The 21,085-nt window shown below is 44.1% G+C and overlaps 1 protein-coding gene across 1 annotated transcript in view; it reads right to left on the bottom strand.

Annotated features, from left to right (window-relative positions):
• Nucleotides 1–9,344: 9,344 nt before the first annotated feature.
• Nucleotides 9,345–21,085, bottom strand: part of ADAMTS12 (ADAM metallopeptidase with thrombospondin type 1 motif 12) — a 200,016-nt gene continuing 188,275 nt past the window's right edge. The window contains 5 exon segments of the mRNA XM_086629244.1: nucleotides 9,345–9,580; nucleotides 11,753–11,906; nucleotides 13,847–13,993; nucleotides 17,506–17,679; nucleotides 20,407–20,559. Coding sequence (XP_086485370.1) covers nucleotides 9,345–9,580; nucleotides 11,753–11,906; nucleotides 13,847–13,993; nucleotides 17,506–17,679; nucleotides 20,407–20,559 — 864 coding nt within the window.

Genomic DNA, 21,085 nt, shown 5'->3' on the forward strand with positions numbered 1-21,085 from the left:
GTGGTAAAACACCAGAATGGGTTGCCCAGAGAGGTGGTAGATGCTCCATCCCTGGAAATATTCAAGGTCAGGTTGGATGGGGCTCTGAGCAAGCCAATCGAGCTGAAGATGTCCCTGCTTGTTGCAGGGGGATTGGACTGGATGACCTTTGCAGGTTCCTTCCAACCCAAACTATTCCATGATTCTGCCTGATCCAAATGTGAACCCCAAGCAAGCGGCAGTTGACAGACGATCCACAATACAGTTTCTGTCCTGTGAACAGCACTCAACTACATTCCTCAGCAGAAACATTTAATTTCAGAAATAACAAAATTATCAGTTTTGACATCATTCATGATTTCTCACGGAATCTGACTTTATGTGCAAAAGGTTTCAAAAACCGCAATACTCCACTCTTCAGCAATTAAACTTTCTGGCATAATGTGTCCCCATTCCTGCTTAACAAAACCTTCACGTTTACACAGACAAACCCATTCTGTACCTAGGGCAAGGGTGACTGACTGCCTGTAGCAGATGGAAAATTTCAACTCCAGTCTTGATTACCTGTCTGCAGTTTCAGACCCAGTAAGGGTCATGGCCATGGCAGTCACAGCAGCAGGATAAAAGCTCCCTAGACAAAGCTTCCTTTGTATTAGTGGACAGTTTTTGCCTCCTCACATGCTTGTAACAACAACAGTCAGTGAACCCGGAGACATGGGTTGCTCCAAGAATTTGTTGAGCTTGGCAGAGAATGTTTTTGTGTTCCCCATTCAACCACTCTTTTGGATACCATGAGTCCAACAAGGGGTGAAAGACACATTGCCCATTCAGAAGGTGAATGCAGGTCAAATGAACTGAAGCTGAGCCTGAGTGGGTGTTGAAGAGGCAAAGGAGCAGCAGATCAAAAGCCCCAGCATCCTTGTACAGGTTTTACATCAGTGCTGCCTGCTCCCAGCAGGTTCCCCATATAAAGGAGGGTACCCTCATCAATCAGACTGTGTCTCTTGTGGGAAGGGTGTGGGAGCCAGCAAGAAGCTACAGCCAAAATCAAGTTAGCTGCACATGTAACTACAACAATTACCAAGACCCATTTCTGCTCCCATTAACTCCAGCAGGATCTGGTTGCTGCAACATCCCCTCTGCCTCCTTGCCTAAACACACACTTGGAAGACAGGCATGATTAGAAATGAAGTGACCTGGGAGCTACAGGGAACTGTCAGCTTCCAGGGACAGGCAGGGAGCACTTTTTAACAAGGGGCATGTCTGCTGTAAGCAAACTCCTGCTTCATGCTGGAGCCTGAGGATGCTCATGGCCTCCTCTCAGCTCAGACGCAATAACTTTAACTTTGCATGGCTGTGAAGCCAAGACCAGCTAAGGCCAACAAATCATCAGATGGGCAGCTGGAGTAAAGTCAGTTCCTTTTCACTCAGGTCCACAGCTGCTGGGTGCAGGGTCTGGCACAGCCTGCTTTTATTTTGGGGAAGAATCTTACCAGTGCTTTCAGTGTGCGAGTTATTCCAGTGACTTGGTTTGAATACCAGGGCCACGGCTGTGTCCCATGGAGGCTAGGACTAGAGATGGGGACATATAGAAAAGAATTTGCAGTTTTCCTCTGGAGAAAAAACGCCATTCAATTAGCTTTCATATAGTAGGCGTTGCAGCAAAGGACAGTGATTTTATAAGCCAGCACTGTTTGTTATGAGTCTGAGTCAGGCTCCCATATATTATAACATGACAATTTTACTTCCAGAGCCAAACAATCAAATAATATACTTCCAAGCAAACACAGTGGATAAGAGGTAATTTAATCTCAAGCTTCATTAGTTCAGCGATTGTATGAAACAGATAACAGATGCAGGAGAATAGACAGAAAACATAGTCTCTCCATGCCTGCCATCTGTGTAAATAAGCATGTGAGTAGCTTCAAAATTGACCGCACTGCTGTTCACAGAGAGTCCTCATGGGTTTGTAATAAAGCATTCCCTCCCTGCTAGTTCATTAATCAGCTTCCCTCACACTGGAGCTGTCCTTACGGCAGTTTTCCATTAATGACACATTTGCCACCACTCCAGCATGCCAGCATTCCCAGTGGGAACTTTCCCTAACACCAGCACTACAGTAAACAGCAGTTCCCTTTGCCCAGGCAGTCTGGCAAGCAGGATCCCAAATGTGGCATTACAAGAGGGCAACACTGGGCACCTGTTCACATCTCAAGGATTACTGCTGCAGTAAAGCCATGCTCGCATATACAGTGGTCTTCACCTGCTTGGGACTCCCCTTCTCATTTGCTCGACCCTACATGCAGCCTTTTCTTGCTTCCAGCCTCTACACACAGAGCATGATCTCTTTTTGACAGCAGATAGTATTTACTCAAATCCAAGACAACCTTTAAGGGTTTAAAATCCAAGATTCACTTCCCTTTTTTTCATTTATTGAGACTTCATACTAAACAAGAGGGAATTCAGGGTTTCTGTTCTGCCTTTACGGAAGGGAAGTTTGACTTTAGGGCAGTCAGAGGGCAGCCTCTCACAGACCAGGCTTTGGAGCAGACCTCTTTGCCTCATTAGCTTCATGAGCCCCAAAAGCACTGTTCTCCACAGTCATGGATACATCATGTTTCAGCCCCCAGCCAAAGCCACTGAATCATTGAATCCAGCTGAGAACAGATGGCTGCGAAGGACCATCTTCTCAACTGCTTGTAACATGACAGAGAGAGAGGTATCTGCAGAGGTCTAGGAAAAGACTGCCTCCCCAAAACACCCAATCCCTCCACGTAAATATTTTCCTCTATTTCAAATCTTCAATTTTGATTTAGTAAAACCTACACCTAATGACTCATAATGGTAACAGTGAATTAGCAGAAGCCCTCTAGAACCTTGATAAATTTTCTTTTTGATTTGATTGTATCTTTCAAGCAGGCATCTGAAGGCAGCCCAGCTATTTCATAACTTTCCTGGTGACATGGTCACCACAGATTCCTCCCAAAACACAGGCATGTCAGCTTGCAGAAGATGGTTAGCCACTCTGAAGGTACTGTAGTTATTGCTCATCCTCCTGGCTCACACTGCTGCCACTATCATGTCTGCAGGAGAGACTTGTACTCCTTGGCTAACGTACCCCAGGTTTAGTTCCTGCAACCGTGCTGGAGATATCTGCATTTATTCATTAAGAGTAAGGAGGAGGTTGGGATCAGTCAGTCACAGAAACAAGCAATATCCCAATGTGAGCTCCCCATGTTCCACCATCTGCAGGTGTTAAGGACTGGGGAGGCTGCAGTGCTGGGCAGCAGCAATAAGCCATGTTTCTCACTAATTGCCATTCCGTAACAGAATGAGTCCCTGTAAACACAGTCGGATCAGTCAGTCCAATGAAGAGAGAAGTACCTGGCACCAAGTCCTGTTCTCCAAGGGAAGATGATAACCCACTGAAGATGATAACAAGAACATCTAGGACATTCACTTCAACAGGGCAGAAATTTCTCCCTCTTAAGTCTCCAATTTATTGTGTTTCTGTATCCACAAAATTAATCTATCAGTGCTGCTGCATTAAGTGCCTCTTTCTGGAATGCCACTCCTCAAATCCCTACTTCTCTCTCACCTCTTCCCATCATGGTGCAGGTGTGCTCCTGGTTGAGTTCTGATTGTGTCTTATTACCAAGAAGTAGCTATTTCACATTCAGGTACTAATGAGGCTCACGCCTATACACACCTCACTGCCTAGCCTGCTAGGATTGCAGAGCAACAAGTGAAGCCCAACTGGAGAAATAAATTATCCCAGGTCAATGGCGAGGATGCTCATCTGGCCTTTGTCTTAGCCAGAGCTGGTTCACAGCGGGGCTGCTGTCACTAGGTGCCATAAACCACACTCACCCTTGCAGCCAGCAGCCTTAGAAAGGCTTAGAGATGGAAGACACCCAACATCCCCATCAGAGAGTGTTGTGGGTTAGGCCGATCCGGCAACTAAACCCACGCAGCTCTCCCAGTCCAGTAAAATGGAGAGGAGAGAAAAATGTAATAAAAGAGCTGAGGATCGAGACAGGAACAGAGGAGCACCCACCAACCACGGTCCCGGGCAAAAGAGGCTGTTTTCTTAAAGCAAAACTATTTATTAACAGCTACCTACAAAAGAGAAAAGCACACAAAAACGGTTACTTGAGAGAATAACAAGAAAACAAGGCCAGGTCTTAAAAACAACACCACTCCCCCCCGCTTTGCCTCTTCTTCCCGGCTCTACCTCCTCCCCCCAGCGGCGCAGGGGGGCAGGGAATGGGGGAGTGCAGGTCAGTTCATTCCAAGTTGTTACTGCCGCTTCTCTTAAAGGAAAAGGAGTCCTTACACCATTGTCCCTTGCTCCAGTGGATCCCCTACTCACGGCGAAAGCGTGAATCCTGCCCACTGGGGGGGCAAATCCTTACCCCATCGGATTTGCCCAAGTGCGGGCTTTACCAGTCCTGGACCTTTAAGGAGCTGTAGCCACTCGCTCTGGCGTGGGTCATCAACAAACTTTAAATGCCTCCGGCGTGGGTCGTCATATCGACCTTAAATGCGCCTCTGTACAGACTTAGATGCGTAAATGCAAAATGCGTAAATGCGCCTCGACCTGTGCCCATGATTCACAACAGTCTCAGGCTCAGGCATCTCCTTTAACAAAGCACCTCCCCATCGGCGGGGGTCATCCCACGGACTCTAGATGCGTACTGTGCTCAGGCTCTGGCATCTCTTCTCGACGTGGGTCCTGCACGGGCTGCGAGTGGGTCTCTGCTTGCTCCACCGAGGGCTGGTTACAAGGGGCCGCTCGCAAGGGGGACTCAGCCGGCACACGTTGTTCCGTCCCATCTTCACTGACCTCTTATCTGTGTGGCCGTTTCTCTTAGATTTCAGTCCTGTCTGGGTGAACTCGGCCCAGTGGGCGCCCCGGGAACGGGGCTCTCCCCGAGTTCCCCAAGCGCCTCCGCCGCCGCCATCCTCGACGGGGCGGGCATCGGCACGGAGCGGGCACCGGCCCAGCCCGGCCCAGGCCGCCGGCCCGGCCGGGAGCCGGGAGCGGGGGCCGTGCCCCCCTCCCATCTCCTTGCTCCTGGGCAAAGGCACACACCTTTCCGGTTCCTTTGTCCGACATAAATAGCGCAATTCGCAGAGGCGCCGATTGGCTCAAGCCCCGAGGGGGACGGGAGTCCGGTGTGATGGGCAGCTTCTGCCACCTGGACCTCCCCCCCCACTTCAAACCATAACAGAGAGTTGCAGGATAGTACCTGACAGTTTGAGACACACATGATGTAGAGTTTGCTGTCACTGTGTGTGACACTGAGCAGTGTCCTGGATCCCAGAGTGCCCTGAAACTACTTGTAGGATGGACAGATAGAGGTTGCATATATAACAATTGGCAGACAGTCAGTGGTTACTTATGAAACGTAGTAAATAACTTCTCTCTGTAGCTATTCCTGGATACCTACATCTACATTACATAAAATTCTGCTTAAGCATAGGTAATATCAAGCAGTTCTCATGTATTTCCATAAAACTGATACAGCCACTGACTGACAACTGGTTTTGTACAGAAGTCATTGGGGAAAATGGACAACTGATTGCTTAAATCCACCCACACTCTAGGGACTCTATTTCTACTAAAATTATGGAGGGAATCACTAGAGCCACAAGCGCATGTTTTCCCTGCATGCTGATTTCATTTCGAGTTGATGCTAGGCAGCCAAAAGGCAGCTCCTTTGCCGGGTGCGGCATGCCTGGCTAGGCCAAAGAACTGCAGCAAGCCATGACACACAGAGCAACAGGCAGCAGAAACTGCTCATCAGGCTGTGTGCTGTGCAGCAGGTGATCAGGGAACACTTAAACAGCCTTTGCAAAAGCAGAGGGAGCTTCAACTCATTTCTCAATTCAATTCCTTCCTCTCCCTTGCACATGTGCAGGATGCTGCCTCTGTGGGCTGGAGATCCGCACTTTGTGAAGCAAGGAGGAGAAGCTTCCTGCAACTTCCATAGGGTGTTACGAGGCTGAACCCATGGATAGATGCCCAGGTGGAGTTTGGTAACTGAGTGCAAACTGATGGTGCTCGCTACGCAAGCATATATGCCTAACTGTCTCTCCGGGACTGCACGTCCAGGAAGAGGGTTAGTGTGACAAGTTTCTGGGCATCAGGGGGCATCAGCAGTACTTGCAAAACTTGAGTATCGAAAAGATTCTGGGGCGCAGTGAGAGGTGAGGGAGTGGGCATGATCATATTTTATACAACTGTTCAGGAAAACAAATACATCCCACAATAGGCATGCACACATCTGCTGCCAAGGAGCTAAGGCACATCTGCTTGGGCTAGAAGTGGTAAGATGTCAACTATTTCATAGGAAATAACTAAGCCTATTAATACATATTTTTACTTAGCACCATGCTTTAATCTACCGCTTTTCGCTCGCCCTTTTTAATTATCTCTTTTATATCAGAATACCAAGCATCAAAGTACCTCAATGATGAGGATTCCCCTAGAATAGAAAAGATGCTTTCTAAGGCTTTTTTCCTTGGAATTCCATCTTATGAATCTTCTTGCACCGGAAACATAAAATACCAGAGACATCAGACATTAGCAATGCCATTTATTGAAGCTTGAAACAAATATGTCATCATAGTTTGCTTTTTAAACCTTGAAATCTTAGAACAAGCAGTGAATGTGCCAAATACGCATTTTTTCCTGAGCAACCCATTGAAGCTGATGTGTCTTAGGCTAATACGATAATATAATGATATTACAGCTCTGCACTTAATCCTCTACTCAGTTTTCAGAATAGTGATCAACTGGGTTAGGATCATAAATCCACCTTTACTTAAAAGGAGTTATGCCATAAGAAATGAACCTTGGTAAATGGATGAGAGAGATGACTGCACATATTATTAGCATAGAGGAGATATTAGGCTGATGAGTGCGATGTGAGAACTTATGTAAAACAGAGCAGTGGCACTGCTCTATTAAAACAGTTCATGTTGTTGTCACAGTCTTTTCCATAAAGTTTTAAGCTGAGCAACAGTGATGACCGTGCTTCCCTGGGTAGAAAGATTATTTTGATTAATGTCCATAATTTAATTTATTCACTTTAATCCATTTAAAATGAAATAACAGCTCCCTGAAGAAAACAACAAAGCCAGAAATGGTTACACTCCACATTAGCCATAAGGAGCACCGGAAAGGACAACTCCCCCAGGCACTTTTCCTCTGACCTGCACTACATCCACTCAGTCAGTCCTCTATCGCCAGTCCACATACCTGATGGTCTAATTCTGCTGACCTCTGTGGATAAAATGTTGTAGGTACCTCTGCGCACAGAAGATTTTGACTCTGAAGTGAATCTAACTTCGTCCTGCTCAAATCCTAGAAGATGCTTCGGGAAACATCAGAAGTGTCTCCACTGTCCACCACTCTAGGTTGTTTGGCCATCAAAGAACTGCCTTGGACGTAGCAGCAGAGGCTCTGCTCTACAACACAGCCTGAGGCCAAGCCCTGCCCAAACGCCTCCTGAATCAGATGGGCCACCTCCACTCCTTCACATGATTCAGTGTTTCTGTGTCCAGTGGAGTAGAACTGCCCAGATTTCTATTGCTCAGAGGGTCAGTAGCCATTCAGGACCTTAGGAGGACATAAGCACACTGTGAAACTTAAAAAGCATTATGCCTGGCATTGGCCAGCAACACCACAGACATGTATTATTTTAAGAGTATGTGCATGTGTGCTATATACACACATGCATGCACACGCACCATTGGAAGTCATCCCCCGCATCTGTTATACTAGCACCATGTTTTTAGCAGTGGATTTTAAGTTTTATCAGCACCTATAACTGGGGTTATATTGCCATCACAGAGGTTAATAAATCTAACCTTACCATGCTGCATATCCTGAACTTCCAGAGACTTCAAGTGAAGAAGTGAGCCCTTAGCCTAAGGCCACAAACCTATGAAAAAGGACAATTAGACTTGTGGCCTTCATTAGGCTAATACATTATAGCCAGGCCCAAATATTTCTATTAATTTTCATAAAGATCTGTCTAGAAATAGGGCTATTGATAGTCACAGCTCTGAAACTATAGTGACACTTGGATTCATGGCTGTGTGTCTCACTGTACATTGCATAAAATGTGACATTTCCCTGTATTACAGTGTCAAATTGTCAGGTAGCTAGGGAGTAAATCTGAGATTTTCAGAAGAGCATGAAGAACCGAGGTGCCCAAATCCTATAGAATTTCTAAGACATCTAAATGTCAGACTCTGCCCAGCTCTTTTGAAAATGCTCAGCTTTGCTTCAAAGGGTCCAGTCTGGTCTCCCTAAAGTTTGTTCTGCTGTTTTCTTCAATAGCAAAACAGATATAGGGTAGTGCTTTCCTAACACCTGAGGCCCAGAGCTGTGCACACACTCTGGGTCTCAGGCTCCTGTCCCAAGTGCCCTCACCCTCACTGTGGTCAAGGATTGGCACTGGAGGAAAAGTTTGCTGTGAGCGAGGTGATAAGAGTACTCATGTGGATGTGGGCTTACACTCTACCAGGAGGTACTGGACTAAATGATACTCTACCATGGAATATTAGTGTGAATTATAATCTGTCTATCAGGGTGGTAGATGCAAACAGCCTTGCTTTCACGGTACCAAGAAATGTTGCTTAAAACATATTTGGGAACTTAACATCCCATATTTGTTGGGGTTTTGAGGTTAGAGTAAGACTTTTGCAGCTGAAGAAAACTGGCCAGGACAGGCTATTGCTGAGGTATCCTTTAGACGTTCAGTCAAGTACTAAATGAACATTTTTTCTTTTGAAAAACCCAATGTTTCAATTCGGCCCGAGTATCATAATTAGTTATTATAAAACTCTACTTTTAAATTTATGAAGTGAGCAAACAATTTACAGAAACACTGCCACTTCACCTCGATTCCTAAAAAAACAGAAAAGTGAGTGAGCATAGAGGGATCTGGCCCACAGTACAGATCTGTGTCTGCTTCCCTGTTGGCCGCCCTCACTCAGCACTCTTGAGTAAGCGGTGCTGCTGTTTCAAGTGGGTTTCAGAAAAGAGATGGAAGAAAGGACAAGTAAAACATTCATTTAAAAAAATCCCCAAATTCTTGCAAGCTTGTTTCTAGCCTCTATGCATGCCTAAGAAGTACTAGCTGCTGGTACATCGCAAATTACATTAGAAATTTTGGACTTTTACAGAGAAAAATTTGAAGCAGTAAATTCGGACTGATAACCGTAAGGGATGTGTTTTCCCAGTTTTGGTCACAGATTTCCATTTATGCTGGATGGTTCAGAAAATAAAAAGAAGTAATGTAAAACCTGTAAACAGAAGCCCTATTTGAAGCAACTAGATAAAAAAACAGCTAGAGCCGAGCAGCTTGGTCGTTGTTTTCCTGGTTCTGAGGTGATTTTCTTCTAGATTTAGTGTAATTTTGTTGTTTGAGGCCTCGCTGATCCCCGTATCTTGCTTTGTTACGAATTCGGGGCTGACTACACGTGAAGCAGCACTGAGTCTGTATTGATGGCAGCAGGCACTTGCCAATGCCCTTCAGCCTCTGGCAGAAGTGAACCGACAACTGGTCTTTGCTGCAAGGTAGCCCTGTGGTGGAGAACATGAAAGGAATTAGCTATATTTTGCTGACAAATTATATGTATTTCTAGAATTTTAAACTGCTTTATGCCAGACAGTCATGCCTGTTAAGGCTCTTATTTATGATGGCTTTCTCCTCCTTTGTACTACGGGTTAGCTTGATCCCCCTGAAATTTTAGGACTTTTAAGTCAACAGGTCCTATTAACCTTCACAGAACCTCCTGCCTTTGAAAACAGCACTTTTTTATTATTGTTCAGTGAGGCTTCACTTTTGCAACAGATATAGCTGATCTATGTTTTTCACTTTAATGTTTCCGCTCTCAAGAACTGCCAGAGACAGTCTAGCAACAATGATTTGTGAGTCTGGTGCTGTCGCACTCTTGTAACACCACATTTAAGACAAGCACGATGGGCGGGCAGCGTGCTGCAGAGCCATGCAGGGCAGGGCAGGGCAAGGCAGGGCAGGCAGAAGAGCACAGATGAGGAAATGACATGTTCAGCTTGACTACGCTTCAATTTCTGCAGCACTAGAATAAGCAAAGGACTGGTACCGTCTGTATTATGGTGCTGATAGGTCTGTGGTAGCTTTAATAAACTGAGATGTGCTAGGTTTAGTTAGATATTACAAAACGGGGGTCCTCAGCTGTATGAAGAGGTGGCTGCGGGGGGAGAGTCAAGGTTTGCAAAAGCAGGAAGGTGTTGGATTAACCAAATGCAAGGCTCTTGTTCAGCAAATCCCTCAACACTAGAACTAGGGAAACTCAATGAAACTAGTATAACCTTAGTTCAAAACAGATACAAGCACTTTTCACAGCAGGCTGTGAACCTCTGGAACTTCCTGCCAACAGAAGAGGGTGGAAGCAGACCACATCACAGGGTCCAAAAGGGATGCAACACATTCATGGACAAAGTTTCACAAATTTAAACTAAAAGGCACTAAAAAGGGTGCCTTTAGTAGGCCTAGTATGTCAGTTGGGAATGCTGGAGGAAGACCCTGGAAACAAATCACAGGAAAGGACTGAGCTTCTGTATTCTCTCTAAGTAGCACCTTCTAATGCCACTGCTGGAGACACAATATCAAGTTGCATGAACCACTGGTCTACTCAGCAGGACATTTTTATGTTTTACTGGCCCCTTGAGCTTCCATTCACAGAAATAACTATTACTAATCGGGGTAGGTAGTATTTTTCTGAGTCCTTCTGAACATGAGAGGGACAGGAGATAAGCAGACCAATCAACCCTAGGGCAAAAGGTGTGACTGCACAGCAGCAGAAGTGATGCATCACTACCAAGCGTATGTCAGATCTGCACTGTCCTTGGGAGTCAAGCTCTTGTCTCATTGCCAGACTGGACTCTTACTGTTGACTTGCTAACAGGAAAGATTCCTTCTCCAAAAGGCCATTAAAGGCTCTTCCAGAAGGACTTTGAGCTGTTGTTGTTCTTACCTTAGCGTACCTCCTGGATACTGCAGCACACAGAGTACAGAGATTCAGGTTTTCCTCTGCTTTGCATTTGTCACAAACAGGGATAAAGATACCCTTCTGTAAGATTCCCTCACCCCTTTCTTTTCTGGGCTATTGCCATCTGGCTCCTGGGCCCTTGAAGGAGAGAGGTACAGCACACCCTGAGTCACAAGGGCACTCCTCTCCACCTGTTCATTTTGGAGACAGTCTCACCCTGTGAGACGCTGAATTCATAGTTCCGAGACTGCACATGCGTTCACTGCCAGCCAGATTTTTCTTACAGTGTCTGCCTCACTTTGCTTGCTTGTACTCCCAGTCCAGAATTTGTGGTTCCCATAGCGATATCTGCCTTCAGAAACAGCATCTGTTTGGACTCACAGCATGTCCTTCCACAGCCCTCAAAGCAGCCTGTGAATTACCTAAAACAGGTCAATACAAGCAGACCTCTTCATTTAGTTGGGGCACCATAAATTAGGGATGCATGCTCAGAGAACTGCATTTCCCATCATGGCAACACAAGGCCAGCAGGGCTGGAGAACATGACAACGTGATTCTGCCAACGGTGCAGCTGAGCAGAAGCAGATACAGGCAGAGCATAATAACAGAGCCTGTAGTATTCACAACAAGCTGATAAATGGGGTCAGCTCCTAGTTTTTGCAGAATCTCAGCACAAATGGAGAACTTTTGGAAACTGCTGGATGCAGGTGTATTATCTTACCTGTAATTTTCCTGCAGTCTTGCAGACTGCATTTCTGATAATCTGTGGGCTTGGGTTTATCCACACACATACTGTCATCTTCAGTTTCATTAGTTTCTATATTCATGCACTTCACAGTTCTTTGCTGAATGCCTCCTCCGCAAGAAACGGTGCACTGAAAGAGAGTAATTTTAACATAAATAAATGTGTTTTACATGAAAATTGTGTAACATACCAATACTTGAGCTGTAATGTGACAGAGAGCTAAAAATGCCACATGATCCAGAACCAATGACACTTAAGTATTTTGTGTACTGCATTCTCCATACAGACATCTCCACAGTGCATCGTGGCAGGATATGGTGGTGGGGTGAATAGTACAAATACAGCATCTTCAAACGGGTAACCAGGGTAAGAAGACTGTTTTCTAAAGAGAGGGAGGAGAAGGATGATCTGCAATGTAAGTCCTACAAAGTAAGAGAGTAGTAATACAAATTAGTACTGCACACTGACATGTTTTGCTTCCTGTGCTTTCTCACCATCTAAATTAAACACAAATAATCAATTGCAATGTCAGGTCTAGAAATGACCGAACCGAAGATTTCAAAAAAGCTCAGTGAGATGTTTTTAATTTGGTGACATTTACACTGTGGCTACCCTTTCTTTACGACCATAAAACAACTGCCAGCTGCTTGTTATGGCTGCACACAGATGGCCACGAAAAAGAGCATTTTCAAAACATGTCCTTGTACTATTCTGCAAATGTGCTTAATCCTTCTGACGTCTGAGAATTCCAGTTAATTTTAAACTCTTTTTCTCTTCAGATAAATAGTGGCATGCAAGATAAAGCCTGTCAGCTAATGAAGCACAAGAGATGAAGATAGGACTGCTACCTCTGTATTTTTTCTGCAAATTATCCTCTCTCTAATGTACGTCTCTGCACATAAGATACAATATTACTGGTGTGAAATACATTAAAAGATCTCAGGTACCCTCATGGCAACTTTAGATTAATGTTTAAAATAGTTTTTTTTTATAAAGTGTAATAAATGGGATTAATAAATCAGTAAAAGATCTGCTATACATTCAGTTGCTTATTTTATGCATGTCCCAACATTTCACTTCCATATTTAAGTGTGGAACTCTTTAACATATTTAAATCTACATTACATTATACTCATATCCCACCTAATGGCTTTATGTCAAAAGCAATCATTAAATTTTCTGCGTTGAATGACTCTCCTTTATTTTCTTATTTGTGGCTCCTGGCTTTTGGTGTTCTTTCAATGTTCTCTTCTGCTGTGAGGACTATTTGTAACGTATGAATAGGCTTATTAAGGAAACTGGAGGGAAAGGTTTATTAGATATGCCAGTTTCTTTATAACTAAACATGCATTACAGATACCGGAAGGTTCCCCAAAGATAGACCCCATATTTATCAATTAGATTTCCAGAAGCCAAAGTAGAGGGCTACTGGTCAAAATTCAGAATTTCTGTTTGCGTGGATAAACTCAATATTCCACAAAGCTGCTTTAAGGGTCACCCCCCTGCCCTCCTCTCCAAATATTCTCGAACATTAAAACATTACAACTACTGGAGAGGCTCTGGAAGCACAGACAGATCGAATAGCCTGGTTGTACTTGGGAGGATTCGGCTAGATGTGTAGCAGGGGCTTCTACTAGCAATTCAACCTTTTCCCTCCCTCTCTAAAAATGCTCTGTCCTGCCATCCTCTTGAAACGTTACCTTATTCTATATCTAAGTGAGTATGATGGAATTTACCATCCAGCAGCCTCTTCCAGTGGAAAATTTCAAATGAGTAATGGAAAAATGTCAATGGTAACTCCCTTTTTATTAGAAAAGGAAAAAAAATACCAACCCAGCCCTCCATCCAACAACATCTAATGCAGCAACAAACATCTGACTACTGGAGGAACAGAGATGGGCTAGCTCTGAAATGTTTAGTATTATTTTCAAAAGATCTTTCTTTGTAGCTCCAGCTGCGCATAAGAAACTATACTTGCCATAGGGACCGAGGTTGACAGACAAGTGGATCATATGACCAAATATGGCCAACTGATGACAACAATCAAACCAAAGAAGAACTGAATCCTACCGGGCCCCACTCCTGGTTAATCCACTGTGTACAAGGTTGCCTGTTACACGACGCAATGGCATTAGGCCTTTTTGTCCAGTCACAGTAGCCGCCTTCAGGGCAGTAGATACGTCGCTTTTGCTGGCCACCACCACATGATCTTGAACACTAACAAAAGAAGCACACAAACCCGTGAGGAGAGAGGTGGGAATGGATGAGAACCCAGACAGACCATAAAGACAGTAGAAAATGTTCTTCATTTAGAAATGTGGAGCCACAGGTAACAAGAAGCATGTCACTGACCCATGTGATTTAGAAAGATATACAGGGTAGCCTGCATACCAAGTCTTACAGTCCAGATATGAAGAAAAGCTCTGCGTTAAGACATTTATTTCATTGCATGTTTGGAAAGAGACAGGGAAGAAGCCATCATGGGTCCAAAATCCTTGGTATAAAGCTGCTCCTGACATGGATTCATGCAAGGAATACAGGTCAGCACAGAGGTGGCGACATAAACAGGCAACACTGAACTGCTCATGCAGCACCACCAGCAAGTAACTTCCCCAACAGGAATGAGATTGGAAGTCACATGTTTGTAGAATTAATCTGCTATATTTACTGAAAACATTGCAAGTTCATGAGATGCAACATCTTGTTTTTATGGGGCAGTTGCGGACATTAAAATTCACCCAATGCATACAATAAATTAACTATTTGGCAATAAAAGTGTCATACGAAGACAGTGACCCAGGTTATTTTTCAAACAATCTTTTGTCCACGTTCTGTTGGCCTATTATTACCAACTAATTTTTATTTAATTTATTTTTGTTTTATTTCATTTACTATTACAGAATCACAGAATGTTAGGGATTGGAAGGGACCTCAAAGAATCATCTGGTCCAATCCCTCTGCTGGAGCAGGACCACCTAGATTAGATCACACAAGAAAGTGTCCAGGCGGGTTTGGAACATCTCCAGAGAAGGAGACTCCACAACCTCTCTGGGCAGCCTGTTCCAGTGTTCTGTTACCCTTACTGGGAAGAAGTTCTTGCTTAGGCAGAACCTCCTATGTTCCAGCTTATATCCATTTCCCCTTGTCCTATCATTGGATGCCACTGAGAAGAGCCTGGCTCCATCCTCATGACAGTCACCCTTTACATATTTATAAACATTAATGAGGTCTCCCCTCAGTCTCCTCTTCTCCAAGCTAAAGAGACCCAGCTCCCTCAGCCTTTCCTCATAAGGGAGATGCTCCACTCCCTTCATCATCTTTGTGGCCCTGCGCTGGACTCTCTTAAGCAGTCCCTTGTCCTTGTTGAACTGAGGGACCCAGAACTGGACACAATATTCCAGATGTGGCCTCACCAGGGAAGAGTAGAGGGGGAGAAGAACCTCTCTCGATCTACTAACCACACCCCTTCTAATACACCCCAGGATGCCATTGGCCTTCTTGGCCACAAGGGCACATTGCTGGCTCATGGTCATCCTGCTGTCCACCAGGGCCCCCACGTCCCCTTCCTCTGTGCTGCTCCCCAACAGTTCAGCCCCCAACTTGTACTGGTACATGGGGTTGTTCTTACCCAGATGCAAGACTCTACACTTGCCCTTGTTGTATTTCATAAAATTTCTCCCCGCCCAATTCTCCAGCCTGTCCAGGTCTCTCTGAATGGCAGCACAGCCTTCAGGTGTGTCAGCCACTCCTCCCAGTTTTGTGTCGTCAGCAAACTTGCTGACAATGCACTCTATCCCCTCATCCAAGTCATTGATGAATATGTTTAATAATACAGGTCCCAGTACAGACCCTTGAGGGACTCCACTGAATACAGGCCTCCAACTGGACTCTGTCCCATTGACCACTACTCTCTGGCTTCTATCCTTCAGCCAGTTCACAATCCACCTCGCTATCCGATCATGCAGACCACACTTCCTCAGTTTAGCTGTGAGGTGCTGTGGGAGACTGTGTCAAATGCTTTACTGAAGTCAAGATAGACCACATCCACTGCTCTACCATCACCCACCCACTGGGTGATGGCCTCATAAAAGGCTATCAGGTTTGTCAAGCACGACTTCCCCTTAGTGAAGCCACGTTGACTGCCCCTAATGACCCTCTTATCCTTGATATGCCTAGAGACAGCACCAAGGATAAGTTGTTCCATTATCTTTCCAGGGATGGAGGTGAGGCTGACCTGTCTATAGTTACCTGGGTCTTCCTTCTTGCCCTTTTTGAAGACCGGAGGGACATTTGCTTTCCTCCAGTCCTCAGGCACCTCTCCCGTTCCCCACGATTTAGCAAAGATGATGGTGAGTGGCCTGGCAATGACATCTGCCATCTCCCTCAGCACCCGCGGGTGCATCCCATCAGGACCCATGGACTTATGGATGGCCAAGTTGCTTAACTGGTCCCTAACCAAGTCCTCATCAACCAGGGTAGACTCCTCCTCTATCCTGACTTCCTCAGGAGCCTCAGGGTTCCAGGGCTCATCAGGATAGCCTCCAGCAGTATAGACTGAGGCAAAGAAGGCATTCAGTAACTCTGCCTTCTTATCCTCTGTCACCAGGGCACCCTCCTCATTCAGCAGTGGGCCTACATTGCCTCTAGTGTTAGTTTTATCTGCAATGTATTTGAAGAAGCCCTTTATTCACCTATTGTTGAAGAAGCCATTTACTCATGTATTATATAGAAGCCTATTATTCACCAGGCCTGCAGTAGAGTCTTGAAATATGCCCAAAATTTCGTACTCGGACATGAAATAAGGCGTCAAATGCACCAGATATACTTTGAATAATGTATTGTTCCTATCCTACAAGGAACTGCATCCCTATGGACAGAGGACCAGAACTGACATCTGATAAATGAACCTTTTCAATCCAATTCTATCCAGTATCCTCATCATGAAGGCAACTGCCAGCATTGGACAAGTGGTTTTGTAAGATATTTTAAGTGGCAAACAAGCACAATCATAAGGTTACTCTTATTTTTCAGCCCTTGCTGACTGCTCTGACAGGAAACCTGTATGCTGCACAGAGGATGAGGTCTCCTCCTTATTACAGGTGCGATCACCTCCCTTGAAATCTAAAAGCATCAGGTCCACAGTGCTGCAAACATTGTGGCGCTTTCTCCAAAGCTGCTTTTAGTGGAAGCAAATATTAAAATGTAATCAGACCATGTGTTTTAGCTGACATAAGTATGTGCCTGGCTGCCTATGAAAGTTTGTTGAAATAGATTTATATTACAAAGTGACCCAAAAGTCAGATTTATCTTATGTCTGACCTCAGTCTCTGGCTCCATAAAATTCCAGTCAAAAAGTGTAAAGGAAAATTCTGAATTAATCATAATTAGAAAGCAACATTAAAATGGAAGCAAAAGGGATTAGTCTGAATTAATCACATTTACCGATCCAGTAGGAAAGCTAAAATAAATCTTCCAGGCCATCTGCTTCTCTGTTTCATGGTATGGTAATTGACAGCTCTACCTGTGTATCACATGCAATCCTAGGACTGATTCTGGGAAGTCGTATGAATGTCTGTGATAATTTTTGCTGTAACCATACACAGGGACTACATAGCCTTTGAGTAGTACTAGCTGTTAGTCATCCTTTGAGTAAAAGTTTACCTAACATCATGGTCACTGTTAACTGACAGATAACTGCTCATATCAAAGTTTCTTTTAAAGAACAATACCTCATTCCAGGGCTCCACATGCCACTGCAAGCAAGGCTCCATGTTACAACTAGTGTTGAGTTGTGGTTTATATCCAAGTAATTGGCAATGAAAAGGCCTGAGAAGTCGCTTTTCACGAACATCAATGCAGTGAACATCTCGGGTCTTGAAACCACCATTGCAGTTGGCAGAGCACTGTACAGAAAACAGAAAAGGGCACATCTCCAAATGATGCTTTGCTGAGCAGCTGTTCCTTCCCCAGTTGTGGAGGACAGGCGTGAGCTTTGAGCATTCTGACTCACAGAGGAAATTTCCAGTTTACCGTAACAACAATCCGTTGTTAGGCTTAAAAACTGTGGTTTTCATCACAGCAAATCAGAACACACCACATAAATATTTCCCTTTCTTCACTGAAACATCCATTAATAACGTGGATGAATATTTAATTAGGAAATCTTGCCAGCTATTTCAAAACATGTCATAGTGAAAGAGTCATAATGCAATAAATGCAAAAAGCAAATCCTGTATGCAGGGAAATTGGCCGTTCTCCAGTTGTTTCTGAGGGAGGGAGAGAGGAAAGAGGCACAGTTGCGTGAGCTGATTTCTCGTTCACCCATGGAAGAGGTAGGTGTCCATGGCAGCAGATTGCTCAGGCTGGCAAAACTGCTTCTTGTCTTAGCCCATAAACTTGAGTTGCTGCTGATACAAATGCCAGATGGTGGACCCATCCTGCACTAGCAGTTCCCACCCTCACCTTCCTCACCTCTCCACAGCACCAGGAAGATCTATATCCCAAGGGCAGCTTAAACATGAGACAATGAGAGAGAAGGGCAAGACACCCTGAGCCTCACTCACAGCCTGTGAAATCAGTTCTCAGCTTGGAGCATGACTGGCGAGCCAAGCGAGCCCTTCCAGTCTCCTATTTCTCCCCAGAGCTTGCTTGAAGGCCTCAAGCAGCAGCACCAGGTTCTGTCCCCACATATCAAAGAGCAGGATCTCTCCTGCTGCTGAGGAAGAACTGGATTTCCTACCCCAAGGGTAAGGACAAATGCACATTTAATTCTTTTGTCTTCATCCAGAATCAAAGCCAATTCTGCCTGCACCACTGAGTAACCTCAGATCAGCTTTCATCTTTACCACCATGATGCAATATAAGAACTGATGCTCTTCTCCTTTGCATTAAATAAGCCTACTTCAGTTGAACAAGGAACCTGAATATAATGTTTGCCCTGGCAGCCGAAGGATGGATGGAAAGGGAGCCCATACCCTTGTTCACAAGGCACAAGAAACTTCTGCCCCTCTGGATAGAAATCACGGGCAGAAGTGTTCTGAAGAAACACAAATTGTGTGCAAGAAACTGAGTACACACAGCCTTAAAATACCTGCAAATTACATTCCGTATTAAACTCAGACTGTAAGATCTAGTCTGAGGCACCTTTCTTTTAGGGATGAGCATAAAGGAACAGAGAAACCTCTACTACACTAGCAGGAGAATATGGGCATCTTGCTGTGATAAGATGCCTTAAAAATATTTGAAACACGTAGTGAGAAAAACAATTGCCACTTGCAAAAGCAAAAAAAAAAAATAGCCATTTTTATATATGAAATTGTAATCAGGTTTGTATAGTTCAATTCCTTAAAAATAAGCGTGGCTAACACAATAGAAATACGCTAGGAAAAGTCTTTTGTCTCAACTGGCCTCACAACTGGACTGACACTTTAAAACATTTGTTCCCATAATATTTTACCATTAAACCTGATTTCTAGCTACTTTCTGTGACATAACTATCATCCACTTGTTGCAAGAGCGATAACGTTTACAAAGAAAAAGTGAAGGTGAAACATGCCCTCCTGCAACTGAGACTGCAGAATGTCTATGTATCATTGAAAATGAATTTTGAAGGTTTAAATGTGGTTATGCAATGCCTTGGCCTTGCCTGGACTTTCTAAACAGGCACGTATTTCACATACAAATCAACTCTATGTCACAGAGCTCAACAATATAACACAGGTTTTGTGACTATAACCTCTTCTGCAGACTCTTCTTTGTATGCATCTGCCCTCTAGTCCAATGGTAACAGCACTGTCTGCAAAAATGATACATATTGACAAAGTCTGACATCTATCTTTTTCTTTATTAAAGCAACATTATTTCAAATAGAATTTCATAGTTTTTCTCTTCTGAGACTTGAAAAATAACTCACTGTTTGAAGCCTCAATTTTAGACAGCATGAAGACGAAATGTAACGAGCTTCAAGAAGTCACTGAAGTCCTTCCAGGTGTTCCTCACATGTCTTACAATACCAAAAAAGAACGTAAATGCAATTCCTTCGGTTCCACTTACCACCTTGGACACTCTTCTGTCTCTCGACCAGGCTTGTGCACACAACTAGGACCAAATAAGACCCTAGACATAACAGGTATCCTCCCCAATACATTTTTCTTTAGTTTTTGTAACGTGAAACTTACAGGTTACATGAATGGGGAACAGATCATGTCATGTAAGAGACTAATACACACTGGCAAGGGTGAAGAGGAATATGTTGACTCCCTCTCCCGAATTCCCACCTGCTTTTTAAAATTAGAATATACCTCTGGAGGCAGACATCAAAAAGAAGCCACATGCAAATATGTACAGCTTTGCCCTAGGATCACCACAGAATATGGACGGTGAGCCCTGCTTTAGCTCTAGATACAAGAGTTAAAGAGCATGACGCCCACAGGGAAAGAACAAAATTCACAGCAGATGCGTTTCCATAAATAACTTAGTCAGGAAATTAGTAAATCAGTGCCGAATGGTCAACTGGGAATCATGTATGCATTCACTGAGTAAATAATTATTTTTAAAATGAAGTATTTAGTACTCCCTAGTCTTTGAAGTTAGCAAGTTTACTGTTCACACACAGCTCTGAATGAAGGTACCTTGCTCCAATTTCCTGTTTTCCAGCTAGCACATGGGCGGACATAACATTTTCTTGCAGGATCAGGCTTTTTCATGTGCTGACAGCGAGATGTGTTCCCACTGCTGCACTCCACATGTCTCCAGAAAGTCCCCATTCCACAGGTGGTAGAACACTGCACAAGGGTGAGAGGAAAGCAGAGGGGCAAACTCAATGTTAGTAAATAATTCCAGAAACAATCCAGGAACCTAAATATAAATATCTAGAGCCATTTCAGATGACCTAGCTTAACTGAGATGCCCAAAAGAAGATTTCAAATTCACTTAAATCTTACTTAAGGTTCTGAAGGAGTGCTTTTTGTTGCGTTGTTAAGAAAATACCAATTCTGATTTATACCATGCACTGCTCTTCTTTGGCAAACTCCTGCTTACTGAGACATTCTAAATCTGTACCAGGTGGTCCACCGTTTCCTTCTCTGACTTTTGGGGATCCGATGCAAAATGTCATTGAATCCAGTCTTCATCACTGTTTCCTCTCTAATACTGCTGATGAGATATTCAGCAAACAGAGTGCGTGATACTGAATATCTGAAATAAATTGTGTGACGCTCTTGGGAAAACTGTGCAGGAAAAGAATTTTTTAAATGACAAATTCAGAGAGTGGCTAAGTATTTCCAACATTTGAGTGGGTTTTAGTGTCTG

This window comes from Tauraco erythrolophus, chromosome Z (assembly GCF_009769465.1).
Source record: "Tauraco erythrolophus isolate bTauEry1 chromosome Z, bTauEry1.pri, whole genome shotgun sequence".
NCBI lineage: Eukaryota > Metazoa > Chordata > Aves > Musophagiformes > Musophagidae > Tauraco > Tauraco erythrolophus.